Below are 27,643 nucleotides of genomic sequence, written 5' to 3'. Positions count from 1 at the left end.
GGACCTCTTCCATGACAAGACCACCACCATCTATAAAAACATTGAGCCCCAGCCTGACCCCGGTGACATCCTCAACCTCCCTGACCCCTCAGTTGCAACTTCCGAATCCCGGATCACCACCTGGGACCAACTCACCACGCAGACCACTGAAATCATGCACTCCATCCACTCAGGATCACCCACGGACACCTACCCCAACCTTATGTGCAACCTCAGTAGCAAGACCATTAGCAACAAATTCACAGCCATCTGCAACACAACTATCACCTAGGCCAACTCCCATGATGAGTGGAAACATGCTGAAGTCTTAAGAAACCATCCACTGCCCCCAACAAGCTAAAAAAAGTCTGGCCCATCTCCTGGCTCTCCTTTCCTGCCAAAGTCCTCGAAAAGGCCATTAACCTCCAACTCTTGGAATACCTCAAGAACAACAGTCCTCTTGGCGCATCCCAATCCATATTCCACATGTACCACAGCAGTGAAACCGCCCTGAATGCAGCCAAAGACAACATCAGAAACTTCCTCGACAGAGAAGAAGCAACTGCCTCCTCGACATTCCAGCAGCTTTCGACACTGTGTCCCACCACATCCTGATCAAGAGACTTCCTCAGGTCAGAATCCAAGACTGAGCCCTCAAATGGATCGCATCCTTCTTTACTAGAAGAACACAGTAAATACACCTTCCATCTTTCAAGTCAGAACCCAAGAACATCATCTGTGGCATCCTGCAAAGCTCATCCCTCAGCCCTACTTTGTTCAATATCTGCATGGTCCTCGGCCAACATCGACAGAAACCATGAACTAGACATCATCGCCTATGCAGATGACACCCAGCTCATTTTTTCTCTATCCAAAGACCCATCCACCACAAGGGCCAACTTCCATCTGTGCTTGACCAGCATTGCCGACTGGATGCCGAGCAACTACCTCAGGCTCAACACAGAGAAGAATGAAGTTCTGATCTTTGGGAACAACACCTTCCCATGGGGTGACTCTTGGTGGCCTTTTGCACCAGGACCCACTCCCACCCTCCCAAACCATGCCTGGAACCTCAACATCACCTTGGACAACAAACTCATCATGAAGAACCAGATTAATGCATTTTCCTCCTCCTGCTTCTTCACTCTGTGCATACCCCGAAAGATCTTCAAATGTTTCCCAGTCTCCACCAGACGCACTGCCAATCAAGCCCTCTTCACCAACTGCCTCGACTACGGCAGCACACTCTACGCAGGAATCACCATGCACCTCCTTAAGACAATGCAGAACTTTCAGAACACAGCAGCCAGACTCATCCTCAACCTTCCCAGATGGGTCCACAACAAAGGAAGAAACTTCCCTGGTTCCCCATCCTTTAGAGATGCCAATTCAATATTCTGACTTACTCCTACAAAGTCCTGCACAACAAAGGACCAGCATACATCAACCACAGCTTCCACCAGCCCTCCAGGCTCCTTCAATGCTCCTCCCTCCCCCTCGCTCACACCCCCAACATTCACCAAAGCAACAGTGGAGGACTCTCCTTCGCCTACCTTTCCGCAAAGTCCTGGGACAGTCTCCCCCTCCATCTCCAGACCACACCCTTTCTCCAGGAATTCAGACATCGATTCAATACCTGGCTAATCAACTGATGTCCTGAGCAGCCTGTACCCCAGTGCCTGGATACCCTAGCAAATGATTAGTCACACTATATAAATCTTGCTTGATTGTCCCAAACTCCCCTTTTATTATACCTAATTCACCTCTAAGGTAGGCCTTAGGTAGCCTTTTGGGCAAGGTGCTGTGTATGTAAAAGGAAGGACATGTACTCTTATGTTTTGCATGTCCTAGTAGTGACAAACAGACTATTTTGTTTTTCTCTACTGTGAGGGCTGCTCCTCTCACAAGTTAGTATTGGGAATTCCCTCATATACTTTTAAGTGATAACTTCGGATCTGAAAGGGGTAGCATTACCATGTTTGGTATGTTTGGAATTGTAGTGAGTAATCCTGCTTACTGGTGTAGTTGTAGTTTACATTACTATGTTTGAAATACCACTTTTAGAAGTGGTCACTTTCTGTGCTTGAAACTCCACGTGCTTTGCAGCCAGACTTCAATCCATGTTTGGGGCTGAGTGACTGTTACACTTTGTGCAACATTTCCAGACATCCACAACAAGGGAATGGTTGGGTGTGACAGGAAATACATCTGCATTCATCTGCATACTGATAGTTTTCCTGGGCCGGGAGAGGGAGAGGTTGTTCACATCTTACATGTCAATAGGTTGTGTCCAACCCTTACACAAAGGGCTGATTTACCCCCTACTGATGTCTGGAGCAAGACTGGGTTGAAAGGGGTTTGCATTACAACTGGAAGGGTTCATTTGAAATCATCCCTTACATCAAAGACATTTGTGAGTATAAGTATGGTGAGCACTTTTGGAGCTGGGACTGAACCTTCGACGGAAGGCCTGCTACTTGTTAGGTGGCTCAAAGGACTCACTGGATTGGTTTCCTGTTTGTTGCCCGGCTGCCAGCTGCCTCCCCTTGACTTTGGTTTCACTAGGCACTACTAGGCAGCCAGGTGAGATCCCCATTAGGATTGCTGTCTGGTTGTGCTGGTCTACCTGCCTACTGCTACCTGCCCTGTGTTTTCCTCTAGTGTTCCTCCAGGGGTTTACTGTGTGACCCAGTGCTTTGCGCTCAGTGGCTCAAGTGTGTCTTTGCACCCAGTGAGTTAAGAGCCCTGTGTTCCCTGGGCAGAAGCAGCATATGCTCTCCCTGTCTGGCTGCAACCTTGTGAGGAGAGTACTGCCCCACAGAACCCTCATTTGGATACAACGACTAGCGATTCTCTTTTTACACTGAGTAAGTCCCTGCCAATCCCTTCTGTGCTTCTTGCGGCACCAGCGCATCCAGCTCGGAAGGGTGTTGCCCTAGTAATGGGAAGGTGTGTCCCGCAGTGCAAGGGACTCCTGCCTCTGCCGCGTGCCTCAGAGACCTCACACGATTGCTCCTGCAGCCCTCACACCCGAGGCCTGCTAACAACCCCCTACTCCGGGAGTGACCAAGCAACGTGGATTACCGACCGGACTCTGGGTACTGGGGACTGCCCAGTGTAGTTGTGGCAGCACTGCGTGCTCACAGGCAGCTGCTCTGGGCCACGGGGAAATGGGGGGGAGACCCAGGATGGGACTCACCCCTTACACCTTCCTTGTGCATGTCCCTCCTCCCTGTTTGATGTGACTTGGGGTGAGAGGTAGTTGGTTTACCTGAGTGACGGGAAGAAACCTGGACAGAGGTGCTGATCACTTCTAAAACTTACAGCGGTTGTGGTTCAAGAGACTTGTCTGACTATAAAATGAAACCTTTATCAAGACTCCTTAAGAAAATCAGTATCAGATGCTAAACGATATTTATTATACACGCATGTTTAGTCAAACATTTTCAGTAGATGTTTCAATCTATGCAATAAAACATGCAAGATAATTTTTGAATATTTATGGTTGTAAAACGTGAAACATCCAACTAGGAAACATTATGTCTCCATTCATATTTTTTCAAGCGAAATTGATGATCGATTTCAAGGTAACTTTGAGAAAAACGAACTCACGTTAAGAAACTACCTATATTTTTATTTAATTGACCAGTGACCCCAGTAGTCAAATTAAACAAGTAACATTCATTTTCTTATATTTTGTTTCTATTTAGTTAGTAATCCTTATACACATGGTAACCTTCTACCTATAGATAATTTATTGGTTTCCTACTTTATCTTGGGGTGCTGAAATCACTAAAGTTAACATGTCCACCCCCTAATTATCAATTGCTCATGAAAACAAGGCCTTACCAAATTCCCAAATATTTCCCAACGTCATAAATCAACAATATGTTTATCGGCTTTTTGAAAGGAGTAAATATTAAAATAGTGTGCTAATCTGAATTATCTAAATTGCTTCTTTACTACTTGTAAGCGCAGTATTAGTTCAGTTTATCTTTCCGAAACAAGTGACAACTTAGTTATAAAAAAAAGTAAAACGTCTCCCTGTACTTTAAAAACTTTAAACAATTTCACTTGAGACTTCGTAATGTGGACTAATACAAATGGTCCCAAGGTATTACTATATATTTTTATTGGATCCATTGGATAAATAAAATAATGTCATCATGATGGTATTATTAAGCAGAGATATATCTTCCCAACTGTGCAGAGCACTTTTATTTGCAGTTCAGGAATGCATTCTTAGCTTCCAAGTTCATATGCAACAGTAGGCAGACTTAAAGCAGCAGTTAAGGTGTTTGGGTAGCTAAGCAGGACCACAGCAAGAACGTACAATAAAAGTAATATAAATGTCTATGATTGTAAATTCCAGTCACTGAACAGTTTAAGTCCGCAAGGAAAACTGGAAAATGGTGGCTGAATAGCAAGAAGGGGAGTAGTGGGAAAAACCGGAGATTTTACTAAAAATCGGATACGTAAACAGCATAGGGATATCTTACATAACACAGGGAGTGCACAGGACCAGAATTATATGCATTAAGTTGAAAGGAAATTCCCATGAGTCCACAAGATGGTAGCCATGCTGTTCTAATGGCATTTCGTTCCTTCAGTCTCAAACTCCATAACTAGATTTGGTTCAAGGTCCAAACAAGGATTACTTACAACTTTTTGAGCTGAGTTGAAATATTTGAATGCGATTCCATGTTTACAGAATATGATACAGGTTTGATGAACATGGATGATTTGTCAACTGAGTTTCCATGAATGTTTTTCATGAATGGCATAAATGCAGGCTCAACTGAGTTAATTGCAGATTTTTCAGAAGATTTTTGGCAACTCACCATTTCACCCACTGGAAAATGTAAACATTTATTTAAATACTTATTTAAAATGGTGTATAGATAATAAGCATTCTCTGTCATCAACAACAGATGACGGAAAATATCAATCACGTAGTCCAAACAATATCTCCCGCTGCTTCTTTCTCCTGGATATCGCACAGGAAGCTGTCTCGTACCCTAGCATGACTCTCTTCTCTCCTTACCTTCCTGACACTTCCTGACCTACCTTGCTATGCTGTCGAATATGGATTACACTGGGACACATTATAAAACCGTAAACGCTGAGCACTGTATTTATTCAAGGTCATCTGCTAGGTAATTAGAGAAGAGGAGATCTTTGATCTGGAGCGGACTGGATGACGGCTAGACTAAAACATACACTACCTCTCGCTGGATGTACCCATCCAGAATCAGAGCCTTATTATAACAACCAGATTATTTTCATTCATGTTTTTAAAATATTGGGTATGCCTGTGGTGAAGACATACACGTTTTTGAGGATGAGCGTCCAGGAAGCAATCCACTTCATTATTGACATGAGACTATAATTTGGCAATGGGTTCATGGCACATCGGTAGTAATTCATGGCATACGAGGATTTCCATGACATAATCGTGCCCACCCTTCACACAATGCTGCCTCTGGCATATATTTGTGATAATTCTGTAATTCTAGGCATATTGAAGGCATCCATGAAATGAAGGTGCCCACGTATAACCTCATTGGCACTTGCACAATAGTGCTGGTAAAATTGATAAACTGCTGTTGGAAACAAATTGTATTTCATAAATCTTAGTATGATAAACTTTTATTTTGGAAAATGACTTTAGTTTTATAAAAATGGATGTAGTTGACACTATATTGTGCAATGTTTCACCAACCGACAAGCTGATGTTTTGTGACAAAATTATTTGCATTTTGAAACACACATTTGAAGAATGTATCTGAGTGGCAATCACTATATTTATTTTTGATTCCTTTTTCACACTGCTCCTTTCAAGAACGTTCCCCATCACGAACTATGAAAAATGATTTGTAAGGAAAAGAACGAATATATGAAGGGAGGTAAAATGTAGAAACATAAATATTTTATTGTAATGGGTGAATATGTCACGTGATTCAATTTTCTAGATTGCCTGTAAAAACAGGGCTTTGTAGACATTTTTTTTATGAAATTTGCTCTGAAATATGTTCCGTTGTGTCAATTTTTCCTCAAACTTATTGTAAAAGGGACAGACCTGCAAAATATAGGAAAAGGGTCAGACATGCCTGGAACGCCGTGAATGTACTGAAATATTTTAAGAGTGCCCTCTTGGACACTAGGGCTTTCTGGCAAGTGCAGGCGAAAAACGTTCTGTAAAGTGCTTTATATGTCCCTTTTGCAATAATTTCTTGGAGGGACCCCCCTGAATGCCCCCTCAGGAAGTGCATTCTGCTCACTTTATTGTCAATAAGAGGTTTACTCCTGAAACCATATGAGTGGAAAACAGTCCTAATAGCAACTACCATATAGCAATTGGCTAATTTGCCCAAAAGGAAAATATGTTTGCTGTGCAGAAACCCCTTTATTTACACCTTCATTTAATAAGGCACATTCCTTTCCTTTTCTCACGCAACGTGCTTACACCTGATTTTTAAAAGAGCACTGTTAGAAATTGGGTCTCTAGTTGGCAGAGGTATGCACCCTGTCCGTGTAGGACCCACAATCTTAGTCAGGGTAAGTTGAATGCGCACTCTAAATTGATCTGTGCTCATCCTCCGGTAGCTTGGCACAAAGCAGTCAGCCTTAACTTAAGAGGCAATGTGAAAAGTATTTGTGCACCACTTAATTAAAGTAACACAGTGAAAGGCACCAGAAAAATACCCCACAACAGTTTGTCAAAATAAATAATATTTATCTGAGTTTCAAATGACCAAAATGACAAAAAAGGCCTTTGAGGTAAATTGTGATTCCAGGGACACCAAACTCCACATTTCTAATTCTTCCCACCTGGAAATTACACTTAAAAGATGTTTTAAGGCAAGACCCCTGTTAACCTCTGAAAAGAGACAGGCCTTGAAGCAGTTAAAGTGAATTTAAGAGTTTTTCAATACCTGGACATGTAAAACTAAAAAGTACAAGTCCAACTTTTTAAATACACTGCACCCTGCCCTTGGGGATAACCAGGGTTTGCCTTGTTGGTGACTTATGTGCCTTGTCAGACTCGCGATGTTTTGTGAAGGTACGATTACACTTTGATGTTGAGATACTCCTTTATTGAATCAGGTGATGCAAATTGCAATGATGGTGTTAGCCGTTAAGTGACCTGGGCAACAAATGTTGATGTTGCTAGAGTGAGGGTGATTGGAGAGACTTTGCAGCCATGTGATTCATCACCTAGTTGGGCAGTTCTTCTCCTACGGCATGTGCAGTTGACTAGCAGTGATGCTATCTGCTTCAAGCAGCCAGTGACAGGTGTCTGTACAGTCGCACTCTGAAGCGTGGGGCAAGTACGCAGTTTGCACATGGAGGTGGCTTACGTTCGGTACTCCTGCTGAGCTGTATCCAATGACATTGTGTCACCCACGTGGCTGGCTTGTCTGTATGTGCACTCTCGGGTAGTGGCACAAGTCCTCCATCTCTTCACTCTGGGCTCTTATGCATCACCAGGTCATCCATTGTGACTTGTGTTGTCACAAAATCTTCTCTCCTCTCTCTTTTCTTGCTCCTCAACAGCGTAGCGCTGTGCCAGACTCTCTTCTCATTTGCTGTGATGTGGCGTCCGACCAAATATCTTCTTTTTGTGCAGACCCTTCACAAATCCGGTCATGTCCAAGGACTAGGCTTCTTCACTTGGGGTGTGCAATTCTCCTCTGCCTATTGTGAGTCACTGCAGGCTGTGTCGTGGCAGCTCCAGGTCCTGCTTGAGCTCAGGTGTGCTTGGTAGGGTTGGTTCTTGGCAAGGTTGGCCACTCCTTGTGGCATTCTCCTTTGTGGTCATTCGGTGCTGAGATGGCCAGCTGATGCCGTCCCTTTCATGCAGCAATGCACTGTCTGTATACCTCTCTTGGCATTGTCCCTGCTCTGGCAGTCGTGAGTGTTCACCACCCAGTGTGAATGGTGCTATCTTCATGAGCACGATAGTGGCAGACAGCCGCTAGGGGGTGCGCATTGCTGTTGCTACACTGGGCTCACCTTCTGTCCTGCTGATGCTCCTCGTGTTCCTTGCTCTTGTCCTTTTGGTGAGCTTTCCTGCTTATTGGCATGGCCTTTCAGGGCTCAGGACTTTGCACAGCTCAGGAGTGGCTTCTCCGTGGCCTGAGTGTCTAATCAGTTTGGGGGGGCCCATTTAATTGCAAACTGTTTTTATCATTCAGGTGCAGGGGCAGAAAATACCAGTGCAATGTATTTCTCAGTGCTGTGGCCATGCTTGTCTTACAGGCTGTTGACTTCAGGGTTGGGTGGCAGCGACGAGCTGCTTTCACTGGCTTCCCTTACCTCCCAGGCAGCCTCATGTGTGAAAAGAGCTCTGCGCTTGCTCCCGCTGTTGGCAGTTCCACCGTGGCAGCCATGAGGGCTCTGGTATGGTGCAGTGCTTTTCTCCTAATTGCCTTGATGATCAACTCTCACTGGGGCACTCGACTCCTTTTGCACGCTACAGACTTCTCTCACACTGTGAGAAGGTGCTCTCAGAACTGCAGTTTCCTAGGTCTGGTGGGGGTGGAAGCACAGTGTCTCTCCGTCCAGTTGCTACACAGAAACTGGTAGTCATTTTTGCCAGCCCTTCAGAGTAGCCAGGCAGTGGGACAGAAGACACGTTTTTTCACTCTGTTAACTTATAGGGATGTGGTGCACATGGGCAACCGCTAGTTGTCACTGCAGCTTTACCCTGGGAAGCCGCAGCAGTCTTCCCTGAGGCTGCAGCACTCACGGGGGCTCAAGTTGCAGGTGTAGCATGGGCCATATGCTTCTGGTGTGTCCCTTTCTTTTCCCCGGGACCCGCTGCCCGATATGCGCAGTTTTATCTTCAACAGGTGCTACAGAGGTGGGTGCCAGACATTCAAGGCAGGCAGCGGCCTCAGGTTAAACTCCAGCACTTTTTCTCACTCCATCATAGAGTCTGGGGTGCTTCATGCTCAGCCGCTGTATTTCACCGTGCATCACTCTGTTCCAGGGTTTCAGACTTGGGAGTGCTCAGTGCAGAGGCAGAGCTGGCTATGTGCCAGGGTGGCAGGGCTGCTTGTGGTGGGTGTAGTCTCTTGGTATGTTTCGGGGCATTGCGGTCAAACCTTCAGCTGGTGCCTGCTCTCCTAAGCCCTGTGTGGCAATGTTGCAGTGGGAGGCAAACAGTCTCCTTTCCCGCTGCAGTGGTAACAGACATTCACCAAGGGTGCTCAGCACTCATCCTGGTCTGGGCTACCGCAGTCGAGTTGCTTACAGGCCACAGCAGCTTCCCTAACCCTGTGTAGATACAGACACTAGAGTGATGGCTACTGGAACTGGCAACGAGCACGTGCGTTGGGCTCATTTATTAGCAGGGTCACCTGACTGGCAACGCCTGTGTTGGATGGGTGTGGGTGGGTGTAACGTTCAGCCCTCAGGGAGGGGCTAGCGAACTGCTACATGGAGAAGTGCACTTGTGTCTAGCAAGACACTACACATCTGACTATCAGTTTTGTGAAAAGCGCATCCATAGTTAGAAACACTTTGAGCTAAACAACCTCCTTCAGGGATCTTTAAAAACATCAAGGCCCGTATTTATACTTTTTTTAGCGCCGCATTTGCGCCGCTTTTTGACGCAAAACGGCGCAAACCTACAAAATACAATGGTATTTTGCAAGTTTGCGCCGTTTTTGCGTCAAAAAACGGCGCAAATGCGGCGCAAAAAAAGTATAAATACGGGCCCAAGTGCCTAAAATGTGGTGGAGAGGGTCTACTGTGATCAAGTGGCACATGAACTGTCCTCAAAGGGGCATTTAGGCCCTTTGGCAAAAAAAAATCTTGAAAAAACGCAATCACCAGCCTTGTTATTAACGTACAGCATATCAAAGCAACTATATGATGCACCTTCATAATACATTCTTCACCCTCCTTAGCCATGTGCTTTCTACATAATTATAGAATTTCCTGCTTTTAGATTCTGAGCAGGGCACAAAAATATTTAAATTACGCTTTTAAAATAGATCAATGGGAACTCCTGATGCATTTCTTATACCATATAAGGATCATATCTCTCAGAATCCATTCCTGCAAAAAAAAAAAATAAGTGCCCTGTCATGTCCTGAATCAGCTGCAGAGATATTTCTTAAGCAGATCTGACAGTATTTAAAATGTCTCCTGCTCCTCTGTTTAGCAGTGTCAATCATTATAATAGCAGCAGATCAGCTGTTCTTCAGAGGGGAAAATACAGATCCCACAGCCAAGTGCAAAGCTGGCGAGCGGATTCAAACGCAGTTTCCACCTTGCAGTTAATCTGTCATTGGGAATTATTCTCACTTTCACCAATTCACTGGGGTCAGTAAACAATAGGCCGTCAGCTAATACAGTTTTTGTTGCATTTAAATTGAATATGAAATATTAGATGACATTAGAAATTAATCGCTTGCTCCACTGCATCAGAATTCAGAAATCCTCAGGGTCTCACTGATTAGATAGCCTGCACACGTCATGAATTTCTGAATCTCAACTATTAAATGCTTCACTCAGTTGCTGAATTAATAGCTGCCTTCTTGAGTTTTTTTTTTCCCTAAGGAGAGACAAACATCCGATCTGCAGACACTTAGGAAGATGCAAAAATAAAGGGCTTGATTCAGAGTTTGGTGAATGGGATACTCCATTCCAGATGTGACAGATACAGGGGCATAGGCTCCCCTAATAAAAGTATTTACTGATAAATAGTTGGGTACAAGTGCTTTCATTCGGTTATGGTGAGGTGCCTGTCGGATTTCACCAGGGTTTTTGACATATACACACAAAAAAAACAGACACACACTCTGTCCATCTCTGTATGAAAGTCTTCAAAACTGTTGGTTATTTCACAAATATTGGCCCATATTTATACTTTTTTAGCGCTGCATTTGCGTCATTTTTTTATGCAAAAGTGGCACAAACTTGCGAATTACAATTGTATTTTGTAAGTTTGAGACGTTTTTACGTCAAAAAGCTGCGCAAATTGGACGCAAAAAAGTATAAGTATGGGCCATTGAGTTTTCACTTACATAGTACCCCTACCAATCCGCATTCCTATCCCTTTCCATTGACCTTTAAGACCCTCTCATGAACCCTGCTTGTGGTATAGTGTAGTTTAACATATATGCCAGCGTGATTGTTGAAAAATCTGAAGCTCACACCCTCCCTAGCTAAGCCCCTGGGACGGGAATCCTGTCTGCCGGTTTACAAGTACATTATATCCTATGATACTTGTAAAACGGTGGACAGGTTATCCGTGTATGATGAAGTAACCCATCCGCTAAAGTCTAATTCAGGCCCAAAGTAACTTAGGGCCCGATGTACTAAGCACAGATCACATGCTAGTTGGCGTGTTTGTTGCAGAGTAATTAGTTTGCACCCTGGCCTTCCTTGTGCGATACTGCTTATGTGTCAATTGGTCACATCACAAAATGCGTATTTATAGGAGTTCACATGTAAAACCTTTCTCATTAATATTCATGAGGCTGAAGGCACTTTGTGACTCCTGTGACTGGCTATGAATGCATGCAAATGCTGTTTGGGGCAGCTGAGCCTAATTCCTGCGTTCACCTTCCCTGCAGGTAAAACATTTTTTTTTTTTTTAAAAGGCCACTTTCTCATACTGTGGCATAATGGGACCGGTGCTGGTTGGAAAATGAAACTTCACATTCTGTGAATGACATTGGAAGAAGCATGCAGAGGTTCCCTGGACAAATGTCTTCTCCCTCTACACTGCCATTCTCAAGGGGAAGCTGTCCCTCTAAAACAACTTCCACTTTGCATATCTGATACCACTACAAGTCGGGGGTGGCATTTGCTTAAAGGTTTATGACTGCAATTGGGGTTGCATATCATTAATACATCATAGTCCAAAATTCAACTTCCCCTCTTTTTTTGCCACTGAGAATGAATTGTTAAAGGCATTTTTTTACGAGTTGAAACCACATGTCTGACTCATAATATTCCTTTAGTGCATTGAGATCCCCAATTTTCTGACCCCAAAGCATGTTATTTTGCAAACCACATATTTGTGACCGCAAAATCAGCTCACACATTGGCTCCACTAATTTTGTATCTAGGTGAAGTAAGAGCTCCTCCTTTCAATGATGGTATGAAAATGGTTTAAAACAAGTCACAATTAATTCTGTTTTGAGCAACAGCCTGTTAGCTGTGTCGAGATGTTGAGGTGTTTAAGGACCAGATTGAGAGCTCGATAGCGATGCAAAATCCTCTAATAACTGGAAGAGGTGCAAAATCCAGAGGACAATCCGTCAGTGGAATTTCCTCCACTTTATGAAGACAAATAGTTAAAGAAATTCGACTGCTGGATTCTCCACCTCATTTAATTCTTCTTTCAGAAATTAGAAAATTTAAGGGAGACATTGTTAGACATTGGGTCTCTAGGTGGCAGAAGTATGCACCCTATCCAAGTAGGGACCACAGTCCTAGTCAGAGTAAGTCAGATACACAACCTAAAGTAACCTGTGCTCACCCTCTGGTAGCTTGGCACAGAGCAGTCAGGCTTAACTTAACAGGCAATGTGTAAAGTATTTGTGCAACACTTCAATTACACTTCAATTACAGTAACACAGTGAAAACTATACAAAAAGACTCCATGACAAATTAGAAAAATAGAGAATATTTATCTGAGTAAAACAAGACCAAAATGACAAAAGACAAAAATCCAATAAGTAGAACTCATGATATGATTTTTTTAAGCACAAACTCCAATACAGTGCTTAGAAATCAATAGCGCTAGAAGGTTACTTGAGGTCATGCTAGATTGGGGTAAATCCAAAGCTCAAGCACACTGAAAAGTACCTTGGCTTGAGGGCTGCGTCAACATTGATGAGGCGATGCAAAGGCAATGTGTCGGTACTGATCCGCGCAACCTGGGAATGCATTGTCGTCGAGCTGCGCAATCATTGAACCAGTGTCCTCTAAGTGCGACGTCAAACCCTCTGCTGGTGGAGATGCGTTGATCCTGAGCCACGCAGTCAGTGATGTGGAGTCCTCAACCGCAGTGGCGATACATCAGCACAGAGGGAGTATGCAGCAGTTCTGATCGTGCTACGGTGTTGATGCATTGGTTTTTGCAGGGAAACAACTGTAGAGTCCCCTTTCAAGGCACAGGACTAGATCGGCACCTCTTGGCAGGACAGGAGTCACAGTTGTCCAGCAACCACAGCAGAGTTGGAAGAAGTCTTTGATGGCCCTAAGACCTCAGAACAGGAGGTAAGCCAGAAAGCCCTTGGAGTCACTTAGTTCTTGTGAGGATGTAGAGAGTTAAGTCCAGTCTGTCTCACTCCCAGGCAAGAGGCAGCAGGCTAGCACAGTAACACAGTTCAGCAGAGTGGCAGTCCCCCCTGACAGCACAGCAGTCCTTCTTCCTGGCAGAATGTTCTCAGATCCAGAAATGTACTGATTTGGTAGGGTTTGGGCACTTATACCAGTTGAGCCTTTGAAGTGGGGGAGAATTCAAAGAGAGGCCTTTGAAGTGCACACGGCCCGGTCCTTCCTTCCCTGGCTCCAGACACTCTACAGGGGGTTATCCAGCTCTTTGTGTCGGGACAGGCACAGCCCTATTCAGGTGTAAGTGTCAGCTATGCCCTCCCATCTAGCCAAGGAAGGCCCATCGGCCTGGTGATGGGCCATCAGTATGTAAAAGTCACACCCCAGAAAACGTTGTGTGCGACTGTCTAAACGAATGCACAAAGCCCAGCTGTCACCCACCCTAAACAGGTATTCAGAGACAGGCAGCGGCACAGAATGGTTAAAGTAAGAAATTGCTAACTTTCTAATAGTGACATTTTCAGACTTACAATTTTTTAAAATCCGACTTCACCATAACTTGTGATTTTAAATTGTGAGTCTAAAGAAAGCAAACTCCAAATTGCTATATTTTCCCAATTGCAAGTTACACTTAAAGGCTGCATCAAGGTAACCCAAATGTTAACCTCTGTGAGAGAAAGGCCTTGCAAACAAATGTAATAGTTTTTCAGTCACAGGGCATGTTAAAATTAAAAGTACATGTCCAACCTTTTAAATACAATGCATCCTATACTTGAGACTAAATAGGGCCTACCTTAGTGGTGACTTGTTTATAATAAAAAGGAAGGGTTGGGTTGCCAGGTCCAAATGGCAGTTTAAAACTGAAGACACAGGCTCTGCAGAAGCAGGCCTAATACAAGGGCTACTCTAGTGGGTGTCATAATCAGTGCTGCAGACCCACTAGTATCATTTACTTTACTTTATATAACTTTATTTCGGCTGCAAGCCATAAAAGTAAAAGATACAAAACATTTACATGGTCAGAGGGCACATCAATTAACAATTATAAAGATATAAGGATAACATTATTTTAAAGGTTTTTACAATGTCCTAAAGAGTATAAAAATACTAGTAGCATTTAATTTACAGGCTCTGGGAACATATAGTACACTTTACTAGGGACTTACAGGTAAATTAATTATGCCAGTTGTGAATAAGCCAATATCACCAAATTTTAAAGTACAGAGCACCGACACTTTAGCCCTGGTTACCAGTGGTAAACTGCACAGAAATTTTAAAGCCATCAAAAATGAAGTCAGAAAAACAGGAGGTCACAAGGCAAAAAGTCAGGGGAAAAAAATATTCACATTCTGTAAATGACATGGGAGGAAGCATGCAGCAGTTCCCTGGACAAATGTCTTTCCTAAAGCCAGCGAAAGTGAAGTCAGAAAAAGAGAAGGTCAAAAGGCAAAAAGTCAGGGCAAAAAGAATGTTCACATTCTGTTAATGACATTGGAGGAAGCATGCAGTGTGTCCGTGGACAAATGTCAACTCCCTCAACACTGCCTGCTCCTATTCTCAAGGGGACACTGTCCATCTAAGACAGCTTCCACTTTGCATATCTGATACCACTACAAGTTGGGAGTAGCATCTGCTTAAAGGTTTATGACTGCATTTGGGGTTGCAAATCATTAGCAAAAATGAATTCACAAACACAGAAGGCAAAAAGTCAGTGGAAAATGAATGTTCACTGTAGGAAGATGGCTCTGTATGTGCTATTTCAAAGTAAGGAATAGCATGCACAGAGTCCAAGGGTTCCCCTTAGAGGTAAAATAGTGGTAAAAAGAGATAATACTAATGCTCTATTTTGTGGTAGTGTGGTCGAGCAGTAGGCTTATCCAAGGAGTAGTGTTAAGCATTTGTTGTACATACACATAGACAATAAATGAGGTACACACACTCAGAGACAAATCCAGCCAATAGGTTTTTGTATAGAAAAATATCTTTTCTTAGTTTATTTTAAGAACCACAGCTTCAAATTCTACATGTAATATCTCATTCGAAAGGTATTGCAGGTAAGTACTTTAGGAACTTTAAATCATAAAAATTGCATGTATACTTTTCAAGTTATTGACAAATAGCTGTTTTAAAAGTGGACACAGTGCAATTTTCACAGTTCCTGGGGGAGGTAAGTTTTTGTTAGTTTTACCAGGTAAGTAAGGCACTTACAGGGTTCAGTTCTTGGTCCAAGGTAGCCCACCGTTGGGGGTTCAGAGCAACCCCAAAGTCACCACACCAGCAGCTCAGGGCCGGTCAGGTGCAGAGTTCAAAGTGGTGCCCAAAACACATAGGCTAGAATGGAGAGAAGGGGGTGCCCCGGTTCCGGTCTGCTTGCAGGTAAGTACCCGCGTCTTCGGAGGGCAGACCAGGGGGGTTTTGTAGGGCACCGGGGGGGACACAAGCCCACACAGAAATTTCACCCTCAGCAGCGCGGGGGCGGCCGGGTGCAGTGTAGAAACTGGCGTCGGGTTCGCAATGTTAGTCTATGAGAGATCTCGGGATCTCTTCAGCGCTGCAGGCAGGCAAGGGGGGGATTCCTCGGGGAAACCTCCACTTGGGCAAGGGAGAGGGACTCCTGGGGGTCACTTCTCCAGTGAAAGTCCGGTCCTTCAGGTCCTGGGGGCTGCGGGTGCAGGGTCTCTCCCAGGCGTCGGGACTTTGGATTCAAAGAGTCGCGGTCAGGGGAAGCCTCGGGATTCCCTCTGCAGGCGGCGCTGTGGGGACTCAGGGGGGACAGGTTTTGGTACTCACAGTATCAGAGTAGTCCTGGGGTCCCTCCTGAGGTGTTGGATCTCCACCAGCCGAGTCGGGGTCGCCGGGTGCAGTGTTGCAAGTCTCACGCTTCTTGCGGGGAGCTTGCAGGGTTCTTTCAAAGCTGCTGGAAACAAAGTTGCAGCCTTTCTTGGAGCAGGTCCGCTGTCCTCGGGAGTTTCTTGTCTTTTCGAAGCAGGGGCAGTCCTCAGAGGATGTCGAGGTCGCTGGTCCCTTTGGAAGGCGTCGCTGGAGCAGGATCTTTGGAAGGCAGGAGACAGGCCGGTGAGTTTCTGGAGCCAAGGCAGTTGTCGTCTTCTGGTCTTCCTCTGCAGGGGTTTTCAGCTAGGCAGTCCTTCTTCTTGTAGTTGCAGGAATCTAATTTTCTAGGGTTCAGGGTAGCCCTTAAATACTAAATTTAAGGGCGTGTTTAGGTCTGGGGGGTTAGTAGCCAATGGCTACTAGCCCTGAGGGTGGGTACACCCTCTTTGTGCCTCCTCCCAAGGGGAGGGGGTCACAATCCTAACCCTATTGGGGGGATCCTCCATCTGCAAGATGGAGGATTTCTAAAAGTTAGAGTCACTTCAGCTCAGGACACCTTAGGGGCTGTCCTGACTGGCCAGTGACTCCTCCTTGTTGTTTTCTTTGTTCCCTCCAGCCTTGCCGCCAAAAGTGGGGGCCGTGGCCGGAGGGGGCGGGCAACTCCACTAAGCTGGAGTGCCCTGCTGGGCTGTGACAAAGGGGTGAGCCTTTGAGGCTCACCGCCAGGTGTCACAGCTCCTGCCTGGGGGAGGTGTTAGCATCTCCACCCAGTGCAGGCTTTGTTACTGGCCTCAGAGTGACAAAGGCACTCTCCCCATGGGGCCAGCAACATGTCTCTAGTGTGGCAGGCTGCTGGAACTAGTCAGCCTACACAGACAGTCGGTTAAGTTTCAGGGGGCACCTCTAAGGTGCCCTCTGTGGTGTATTTTACAATAAAATGTACACTGGCATCAGTGTGCATTTATTGTGCTGAGAAGTTTGATACCAAACTTCCCAGTTTTCAGTGTAGCCATTATGGTGCTGTGGAGTTCGTGTTTGACAGACTTCCAGACCATATACTCTTATGGCTACCCTGCACTTACAATGTCTAAGGTTTTGTTTAGACACTGTAGGGGTACCATGCTCATGCACTGGTACCCTCACCTATGGTATAGTGCACCCTGCCTTAGGGCTGTAAGGCCTGCTAGAGGGGTGTCTTACCTATACTGCATAGGCAGTGAGAGGCTGGCATGGCACCCTGAGGGGAGTGCCATGTCGACTTACTCATTTTGTTCTCACTAGCACACACAGGCTTGTAAGCAGTGTGTCTGTGCTGAGTGAGGGGTCTCTAGGGTGGCATAAGACATGCTGCAGCCCTTAGAGACCTTCCTTGGCATCAGGGCCCTTGGTACTAGAAGTACCAGTTACAAGGGACTTATCTGAATGCCAGGGTGTGCCAATTGTGGATACAATGGTACATTTTAGGCGAAGAAACCCTGGTGCTGGGGCCTGGTTAGCAGGGTCCCAGCACTCTTCTCAGTCAAGTCAGCATCAGTATCAGGCAAAAAGTGGGGGGTAACTGCAACAGGGAGCCATTTCTTTACACAAGCCCCCCCCAGCCCACAGGCCAGGAGACTCAGCCCAAGCTGGGAGAGTCTTCCTAGTCTGTCAGGCGAGGAAGAGTAGGAGAAATAGGCTGGTTAGTTGCAGGGCCTACTCTGCCTTACATCCTTCTGTTCAGGTCATTCCCTTTGGGGAACTGACCTACTTCCACAGTGATAGGACCTAGTCTGAATTGCCTCTTGTCTGCCTCTTCAATGTCTCCACCCATTCTTTCTATTTTGGTCTTAGAGGTATCCACCTCTGCTAACCTTATCTTGGCCAGGGTTACCCCTAGCTTACCCAGAGAGGTTACCCAGAGCTGGAGTAACCCCACCATGACCAATAGGGTCAGGGGGCCTAACTTGCTATTTGGCATGGGGTCAGACCACCATGCTAAGGATAGTGCAGCCATAAAGGCTAACACCCAGCAGAGGCCACTGACAGCTGTCAGTGCCCAGAACCACACCTTTAGCTCTTCACCTAAAAGGGAAGGGGCTAAGTTACAGGCCTCTTTGGGTTCAGGTTGCCTGTCTGCTGTATTAGAGTGGGGGGTTACCACATCTTGTAGTAAACACCCTTCTTCCACTCTTTCTTCTGTTAGCTGAGGAGCCACCCACTCAGGTTTAACAGTTGCCTGACTAGCCAGGACTTCTTGTGGGTCAGGTTGGACTTTATCAGGGCCATTTTTGGAGTTCTCCCCTACTGGAGCAGAATCTCCTTGGCTTGCTGTAACCTTGGCTAAAGGTTGTCCACCCTTCCTACTCTGTTTTCTTTTCTTCTTCTTCTGGGGCCTGCTTGCATTTACTGCAGAGGCAGGACTTCCAGAATCCTTGGGAGAGGACTGGCACTGGACCAGTTCCTCTCTTGGGCTCTGACTAACCTCTGGGTAGTCATTTCCAAGGAGACAATCAAGGGGGAGGTCTGTACTGACTACTACCCTTCTCCAGCTAAGAGTGCCACCCACTTCTATGGGTACTAAAGCCACAGGCCTCTTAGTGACCCTGTCTAGGCTAACTCTTACCCTGGCAGTCTCACCTGGGATGTACTGGTTTGAGAGTACCAGCCTGTCATGCACAATAGTGTGACTGTCACAAGTGTCTCTCAGGGCAGTGGTTGGGATTCCATTCACCAGTAGGTGGTGGAAGTGTCTACTTCCCTCTGGAATCTCCAACTCACCTGTTGGGCCCTGTTTCCAGTTGAAGGCTATGAAGACCTCCTCATCTGAGGAGTCATCTCCCATGGCTACACTGGTTACCCCTGGAATTTTGTTCTGGGGTTTGTTTTTGGGACAAGAAGTGTCCTTGGTGTGGTGCCCAGACTGTTTACAGTTGTGGCACCATGCCTTAGTGGCATCCCAGTTCTTACCCTGGTACCCACCTTTGTTTTGGGTTGTGTCTTGGGGCCCACCCACCTGTTCTGGTTTTTGGGGGCCTACAGAGGACTCTTTTTCTTTGTATCTAGTGTCACCCACTTTCTCCTGGGGAGTTTTTGTAACCCCTTTCTTTTGGTCACCCCCAGTGGAAGTTTTGGTTACCCTAGTCTTGACCCAGTGGTCTGCCTTCTTTCCCAATTCTTGGGGAGAAATTGGACCTAGGTCTACCAGATACTGATGCAACTTTTCATTGAAGCAGTTACTTAAAATGTGTTCTTTCATAAACAAATTATAAAGCCCAACATAGTCACACACTTCATTTCCAGTTAACCAACCATCTAGTGTTTTTACTGAGTAGTCTACAAAATCAACCCAGGTCTGGCTCGAGGATTTTTGAGCCCCCCTGAATCTAATTCTATACTCCTCAGTGGAGAATCCAAAGCCCTCAATCAGGGTACCCTTCATGAGGTCATAAGATTCTGCATCTTTTCCAGAGAGTGTGAGGAGTCTATCCCTACACTTTCCAGTGAACATTTCCCAAAGGAGAGCACCCCAGTGAGATCTGTTTATTTTTCTGGTTACACAAGCCCTCTCAAAAGCTGTGAACCATTTGGTGATGTCATCACCATCTTCATATTTTGTTACAATCCCTTTGGGGATTTTTAGGATGTCAGGAGAATCTCTGACCCTATTTAAGTTGCTGCCACCATCGATGGGACCTAGGCCCATCTCTTTTCTTTCCCTTTCTATGGCTAGGAGCTGCTTTTCCAAAGCCAATCTTTTGACCATCCTGGCTAACAGGGGGTCATCTTCACTGGAGTTATCCTCAGTGATTTCAGAGGTGTTGGTCTCTCCTGTGAGGGAACCAGCATCTCTGACTATTATTTTTGGAGTCAGGGTTTGAGGGACCCTGTTCTCCCTAGATAGGACTGGTAGGGGGGAATTTTCCTCCAAGTCACTATCCTCTTCCTCTGAGTTGCCACCCTCAGAGGGGTTGGCCTTTTCAAACTCTGCCAAAAGCTCCTGGAGCTGTATTTTGGTAGGTTTGGGGCCCATTGTTATTTTCTTTATTTTACAGAGTGACCTTAGCTCCCTCATCTTAAGATGGAGGTAAGGTGTGGTGTCGAGTTCCACCACAGTCACATCTGTGCTAGACATTTTGCTTCTAAAAGTTGGAATACTTTTTAAGAATCTACAACTGGTTCTAGAATCTAATTCAAACTTTTACAAACTTTTAAACTCTAAAAGAAATGCTAAACAGGATCTAACACAAGGCCCTAGCAGGTCTTTTAAGAATTTAGAAAACTTTTCAAATTGCAAAAATCAATTTCTAATGACAATTTTGGAATTTGTCGTGTGATCAGGTATTGGCTGAGTAGTCCAGCAAATGCAAAGTCTTGTACCCCACCGCTGATCCACCAATGTAGGAAGTTGGCTCTGTATGTGCTATTTCAAAGTAAGGAATAGCATGCACAGAGTGCAAGGGTTCCCCTTAGAGGTAAAATAGTGGTAAAAAGAGATAATACTAATGCTCTATTTTGTGGTAGTGTGGTCGAGCAGTAGGCTTATCCAAGGAGTAGTGTTAAGCATTTGTTGTACATACACATAGACAATAAATGAGGTACACACACTCAGAGACAAATCCAGCCAATAGGTTTTTGTATAGAAAAATATCTTTTCTTAGTTTATTTTAAGAACCACAGGTTCAAATTCTACATGTAATATCTCATTCGAAAGGTATTGCAGGTAAGTACTTTGGGAACTTTAAATCATAAAAATTGCATGTATACTTTTCAAGTTATTGACAAATAGCTGTTTTAAAAGTGGACACAGTGCAATTTTCACAGTTCCTGGGGGAGGTAAGTTTTTGTTAGTTTTACCAGGTAAGTAAGGCACTTACAGGGTTCAGTTCTTGGTCCAAGGTAGCCCACCGTTGGGGGTTCAGAGCAACCCCAAAGTCACCACACCAGCAGCTCAGGGCCGGTCAGGTGCAGAGTTCAAAGTGGTGCCCAAAACACATAGGCTAGAATGGAGAGAAGGGGGTGCCCCGGTTCCGGTCTGCTTGCAGGTAAGTACCCGCGTCTTCGGAGGGCAGACCAGGGGGGTTTTGTAGGGCACCGGGGGGGACACAAGCCCACACAGAAATTTCACCCTCAGCAGCGCGGGGGCGGCCGGGTGCAGTGTAGAAACAGGCGTCGGGTTCGCAATGTTAGTCTATGAGAGATCTCGGGATCTCTTCAGCGCTGCAGGCAGGCAAGGGGGGGATTCCTCGGGGAAACCTCCACTTGGGCAAGGGAGAGGGACTCCTGGGGGTCACTTCTCCAGTGAAAGTCCGGTCCTTCAGGTCCTCGGGGCTGCGGGTGCAGGGTCTCTCCCAGGCGTCGGGACTTTGGATTCAAAGAGTCGCGGTCAGGGGAAGCCTCGGGATTCCCTCTGCAGGCGGCGCTGTGGGGGCTCAGGGGGGACAGGTTTTGGTACTCACAGTATCAGAGTAGTCCTGGGGTCCCTCCTGAGGTGTTGGATCTCCACCAGCCGAGTCGGGGTCGCCGGGTGCAGTGTTGCAAGTCTCACGCTTCTTGCGGGGAGCTTGCAGGGTTCTTTCAAAGCTGCTGGAAACAAAGTTGCAGCCTTTCTTGGAGCAGGTCCGCTGTCCTCGGGAGTTTCTTGTCTTTTCGAAGCAGGGGCAGTCCTCAGAGGATGTCGAGGTCGCTGGTCCCTTTGGAAGGCGTCGCTGGAGCAGGATCTTTGGAAGGCAGGAGACAGGCCGGTGAGTTTCTGGAGCCAAGGCAGTTGTCGTCTTCTGGTCTTCCTCTGCAGGGGTTTTCAGCTAGGCAGTCCTTCTTCTTGTAGTTGCAGGAATCTAATTTTCTAGGGTTCAGGGTAGCCCTTAAATACTAAATTTAAGGGCGTGTTTAGGTCTGGGGGGTTAGTAGCCAATGGCTACTAGCCCTGAGGGTGGGTACACCCTCTTTGTGCCTCCTCCCAAGGGGAGGGGGTCACAATCCTAACCCTATTGGGGGGATCCTCCATCTGCAAGATGGAGGATTTCTAAAAGTTAGAGTCACTTCAGCTCAGGACACCTTAGGGGCTGTCCTGACTGGCCAGTGACTCCTCCTTGTTGTTTTCTTTGTTCCCTCCAGCCTTGCCGCCAAAAGTGGGGGCCGTGGCCGGAGGGGGCGGGCAACTCCACTAAGCTGGAGTGCCCTGCTGGGCTGTGACAAAGGGGTGAGCCTTTGAGGCTCACCGCCAGGTGTCACAGCTCCTGCCTGGGGGAGGTGTTAGCATCTCCACCCAGTGCAGGCTTTGTTACTGGCCTCAGAGTGACAAAGGCACTCTCCCCATGGGGCCAGCAACATGTCTCTAGTGTGGCAGGCTGCTGGAACTAGTCAGCCTACACAGACAGTCGGTTAAGTTTCAGGGGGCACCTCTAAGGTGCCCTCTGTGGTGTATTTTACAATAAAATGTACACTGGCATCAGTGTGCATTTATTGTGCTGAGAAGTTTGATACCAAACTTCCCAGTTTTCAGTGCAGCCATTATGGTGCTGTGGAGTTCGTGTTTGACAGACTTCCAGACCATATACTCTTATGGCTACCCTGCACTTACAATGTCTAAGGTTTTGTTTAGACACTGTAGGGGTACCATGCTCATGCACTGGTACCCTCACCTATGGTATAGTGCACCCTGCCTTAGGGCTGTAAGGCCTGCTAGAGGGGTGTCTTACCTATACTGCATAGGCAGTGAGAGGCTGGCATGGCACCCTGAGGGGAGTGCCATGTCGACTTACTCATTTTGTTCTCACTAGCACACACAGGCTTGTAAGCAGTGTGTCTGTGCTGAGTGAGGGGTCTCTAGGGTGGCATAAGACATGCTGCAGCCCTTAGAGACCTTCCTTGGCATCAGGGCCCTTGGTACTAGAAGTACCAGTTACAAGGGACTTATCTGAATGCCAGGGTGTGCCAATTGTGGATACAATGGTACATTTTAGGCGAAGAAACCCTGGTGCGGGGGCCTGGTTAGCAGGGTCCCAGCACTCTTCTCAGTCAAGTCAGCATCAGTATCAGGCAAAAAGTGGGGGGTAATTGCAACAGGGAGCCATTTCTTTACATTCACATTCTGTGAATGACATTGGAGGGAGCATGCAGTAGTTCCCTGGACAAATGTCTACTCCCTGAACACTGCCCACTGCCAAGGATGCCAGGTCTAAAAGACATGCACTTTTTCTGCTGTTAATTACAATTTAATTTGGTAAAAAAATACTGAAAAACGCATACAAAATTAGATCTTGGGTAATGTGTAATTTCATGCATTAACAGTGGTGGTCACAAAATATGTGGTAGATCTGTTAATTAACAGCAAGCACGCAAATCATATTTGTATGTAAAATATGAGAGTAAGCAGTAGCTGCAATGTCAGCTCCTCCAAATTACTTCCGCTTTGAATTAGTAATGTATGAGCCACACTGCAGGGAATACTGTGCTGACACTTTTCGCAATGCACACATGAGAAAATCTAAGCTCGCAGTATTTCAATCGATAAGGAAAAGGGAAAATGTTTTAATATCTGCGCAATATATATATCCTATGAACATGGAATGGGGGCTTTTGAGGGTAAATTTAAGTGCATGATGATTGCAATGCATAAAATTATACATTAGCGTATTTGTGAAATGACACATAGGTATCGGGTGCTCTGTCTACAGTTTCACCATTCACTTTAGATGTTTTTAAAGCATCACATCCTTTCTTACACTCAATCTGAAAATACTAGATTGACCATTGTGTAAATGTTCCCCATTTGGCACTACTCATATCAGGTTCATTAAGGTAGACCTTACGTGCTCAATTAGGTTTTCTTGCTAAAGATGGACACACGCAGGGCCTGGCTGGGACCCTAAAACAGACATGAAAAGACATTCAATCGCTCCATCCCTGACCTTCTGTGTCATAAATCCCGGGGAACTGGGGACAGACAGCATCCATCTACTTAGACATTGGGCTTCAACAGCTTCAGTCCTCAAGAGAAATGCCTGATGGGATAAATGGCCAATTTGGCACCAAACACGTGGGAGACATGAACTGATATATGGCTGGATCCAAGAACTTTTGTTCCGCTGTCCCCCTCTACTTCTTTCTATCCTTCCAAAAACAGAAGAGGTGGAGAACTGGGGACTGTGGATTATTTCTCTCCTCTTCCTCGAATCGAAACATAAAATAAGTTGTGTCATTGAGTATAAACCTTAAGGTGCTCAATCAAAAAACAAACAAGTCAACACTTTAATGTACTTCACCATATGTTGAGGATTGTCTGGCTACATTATAAATGTTATCTGTGATGCTTTCTGAATTATTTATGCAATGGAAAAAGCACAATCTCTGTAAAATATTTGTTGTGCTGAAATGTACAAATACCGATAATCAGTAATCAGAGGCAGCTCCTTTCAAATGGCAAAGGAGTGTCGCTCCACTGGCTAAGAGCCAGCAGCTGAAAAATAAAACAATATTGCAGGAAGGGGTGGGGTTGGGCCATGGGAGGGGGTAGGAGTGGAGTCCACTAAGTGTGCATGTCAGTTTGGCCGGCTGGTCTAGGCCAGCCAAACTGACACACGCACTTAGGTTTCTCCACATCCACATGTGCTGCACATCCGGGTTGGAGAAACTGCACAGACTCCGGTGCACTGTCTGAGCAGCAGACCAAGCCACTCAGACTAATCCCTGATGCTGCTCTCATGCTAGGTGTAGCATGAGATCAGTGCCTGGATGGTGTGGGGAGCCTTAGCTGGTGTCCCAGGGACTGCTGGTACACCAACACCATCGGGATGGAAAAGCAGTGAGGTGGACGGATGCGGCGGCACAGGTAAGTTTTTTAAAAATTATTATTTTCTTTCGCCCGCCCCTCCCCTTGAGATATGCGGTGGCCACCGCTGTTGATAATACATTTTGAGGAGCTGCCCAAAAAATGGAAAAACCATTTGATTTTACTAAAGAATTAACACTGAAAACAGAAAAACCTACACAGTAAAAAAAGTTCAGGAAAGTGCCAACACTTTTTAAGATTGTGAGTGTGAACCACATTACATTTGCCTTGCTTGTCCATGTCCTGTCTTCTGTTTCCCCCTTTTGTTTCTAGCTTTCACAGCCCATAGTTACATTCTACAAATATGTACATTATGTAACTGTAGGGCGAGTTTCTAATGTGAGTGCTATGTTAAGAAGAAGTCTGATTTTGTCAAGGCTTGATGTTATTTCTAGCTAGTTTTGTGAAAAGGGTCACCTGCGTTTGTCTGTGAAGAGTGCAAGCAGAATGCTTGTTCTGTACCTTTGGTGTGGGTATGTCAGCAGTTTAGTAGTTTAGAAACCTCGATATCTTTACCTTGCTGCACGAACGATCCGTACACAAACCACATGGAGTTGTACAAGGTTGTGGATGTCATGGAACCCATTGGCAGACGAGGTGGGTTGAACCAGTTGAGGAGGTAGACTAGCAGTCCGACTAGCAGCACAGTCCCTGCTATGCAGGCCCAAAGGGAGAGATCAAACGGTGCCAAGCAGGCAAACATGTCCACAGTCTTCTCCGCCCTCTTGAGAAGCACGCCCACTGAGTAATCCAAATATCGCGTGGTGAAATCGACCACGTTCTCACGGTCCGGTGTGATGGTTAAAGCCGAAATGCCAATGTCAGCTCTCTGAAAGAAAAAAAGAGGCTGTTATCACGAAGTGTCTAAAGCATGAGGGCTCCAATATGATTTCCAGTAGTTCAGCTTATCAAAGAAGAACAGATTGCATTAAAAGTGCCAACCCAGGCCTGTTTTATAGACACAGGATGCACAGAGAAAAATACAAAGGATGTTAATAGGTGGGAAGACAGTAGGCATTATTAAAACGAAGATGAAAGCAGCGGGGTGGTTCACCTTTTCTGACCCCGTTTGTTAGAGAATCCATTATACTTCATTTTTTTTACAAAACACTGCAGCAGAAAAAAATGATATATATATATATATATATATATATATATATATATATATATAACCAGGAATACCTTAGATATTATGCTACCTTAGAACCTTCAGCAAAACACAAAAGTATGGAACTATGTGGTTTTAATATGTATGTATAAATGAGGTATCAAATGCCAATATTTACTGGTGTGCATGGATTGTCCAGCCCTTTGAGTCTCCCATATTAATGGATAATGCAATGGCTCATGTCCTTCCAGTGTCAGCAGCTTTGCAGCTACTCTATGAAACGGAAGGGACCTAGCAGAGAGGAAGGATTTGGTGCAGGTTGATGAGTTAGGAGAGGGGGCAGTGAAAACAGCAGGGTTTGTACAGTATCAGACTGGTTGGACATAACACTGAATAAACCTCCATCTGGGCCATGACAATGGGGGTGCTTCCAGAAATGTACAGTGTAAGCGATCACCAGCAGCTCTGCCACCTCTTTTTTAGGGTCGAGAGCTCAAGCGCTCTGTCCCTGTTGTAATCTCTATGTAGGCTTTTCACAACATCCATGGTTGGTTTGTGGGGTTTCCTTTTAAAATTTGGTTGATTTCATTAGTAAAAGGCATGCATACGTCATGCCTTTTCCGGTGTTTAGCTCTCCTCGAGCGCACCGGCCAACTACTGAAAACATATGAGGATCCATGTTTTCCGTATGGTTTCTGGACTACTTTTGTATTCTTAGGAAGTGCGTTCTCGCTGGGCAGTAGTTGTGCGCTTTGCATGACATCGACCCTGTTGCACGGATAATTGCACTTTTGCCAGGTAAAGGGATACTTTAATTTTTGCTGGTTGAATGGATAATTGCAGTTTTGCCAATACGTTTCACTGCAAGCGAACTTCTGTTTCCTTTATGTGTTTACTTCGTTCTCATGGCAACTGTCGGCTCGCTTATGTGAAACTGTTTTACTTTTAATTTTCAGTTTATGTGGCAAGAAAAGTCCGGTTAGCAGTTTACAACGCTAATAGCTCTAACCTGAGCAAAAGTGAGACACATTGCATTGCAAAAGCTTGTTTCCTATTGCCACTTGCATGATTTACTGCTGTCGAGAACTAAAGTTGCTGAGTTGCATGCAAGACTCTGAATTCACATATTTCGCGAGTTTCTCTTCTAAGCCGAAAGTAAAACCTATGGATTTTCAGCAGAAATATGTGGCAAACTATTTTTTATGATTATATATTTAACCTTATTTCTGATAAAGAAATGTTGGTGGTGTACCTGTCCGCAAACCAGTAAGGTTGGAATTTCTCTCTATGTGTGCCCATGTGCAATATAGATGTGACATTAAATCATTTTACTGGCCGGTTTTTAGCTCCCAGTCCTTCTCTGGAGATGCAGGATTAGGAACAGGGCAGATCCTCCATTAGAGTGGAGGAGAGTCACTCCCCCACCAGCAGCGGCAGCTGCAAAACCTTTACAAGAAAACGATAATAAACTGTGATTATTAATGTTTTATTGTAAAGGGGCAGGGCCAGGGGGTGATGAGCAGTGAGGGGGAGTGCACAGCACTCCCACTCAGATCGCATATGTGTTTGGCCGACCGTCTCGGGCCAGCCAAAAATACATGGGTAGTATGCTC

General features: G+C 45.5%; 1 protein-coding gene across 2 annotated transcripts in view; it reads right to left on the bottom strand.

The window, feature by feature from the left end:
- The window catches only part of GRID2 (glutamate ionotropic receptor delta type subunit 2), a 2,834,743-nt gene that overhangs the window by 688,235 nt on the left and 2,118,865 nt on the right, over positions 1-27,643 (bottom strand). For both annotated transcript variants that reach the window (XM_069238009.1, XM_069238018.1), the window contains exon 11: positions 25,439-25,751. In XM_069238009.1, coding sequence (XP_069094110.1) covers positions 25,439-25,751 — 313 coding nt within the window. The remainder of the gene's footprint in view (positions 1-25,438; positions 25,752-27,643) is intronic.

Source organism: Pleurodeles waltl, chromosome 1_2 (genome assembly GCF_031143425.1).
Source record: "Pleurodeles waltl isolate 20211129_DDA chromosome 1_2, aPleWal1.hap1.20221129, whole genome shotgun sequence".
NCBI lineage: Eukaryota > Metazoa > Chordata > Amphibia > Caudata > Salamandridae > Pleurodeles > Pleurodeles waltl.
Note: the sequence above shows the minus strand (reverse complement) of the source record. Positions and strands in the feature narration are given on the sequence as shown.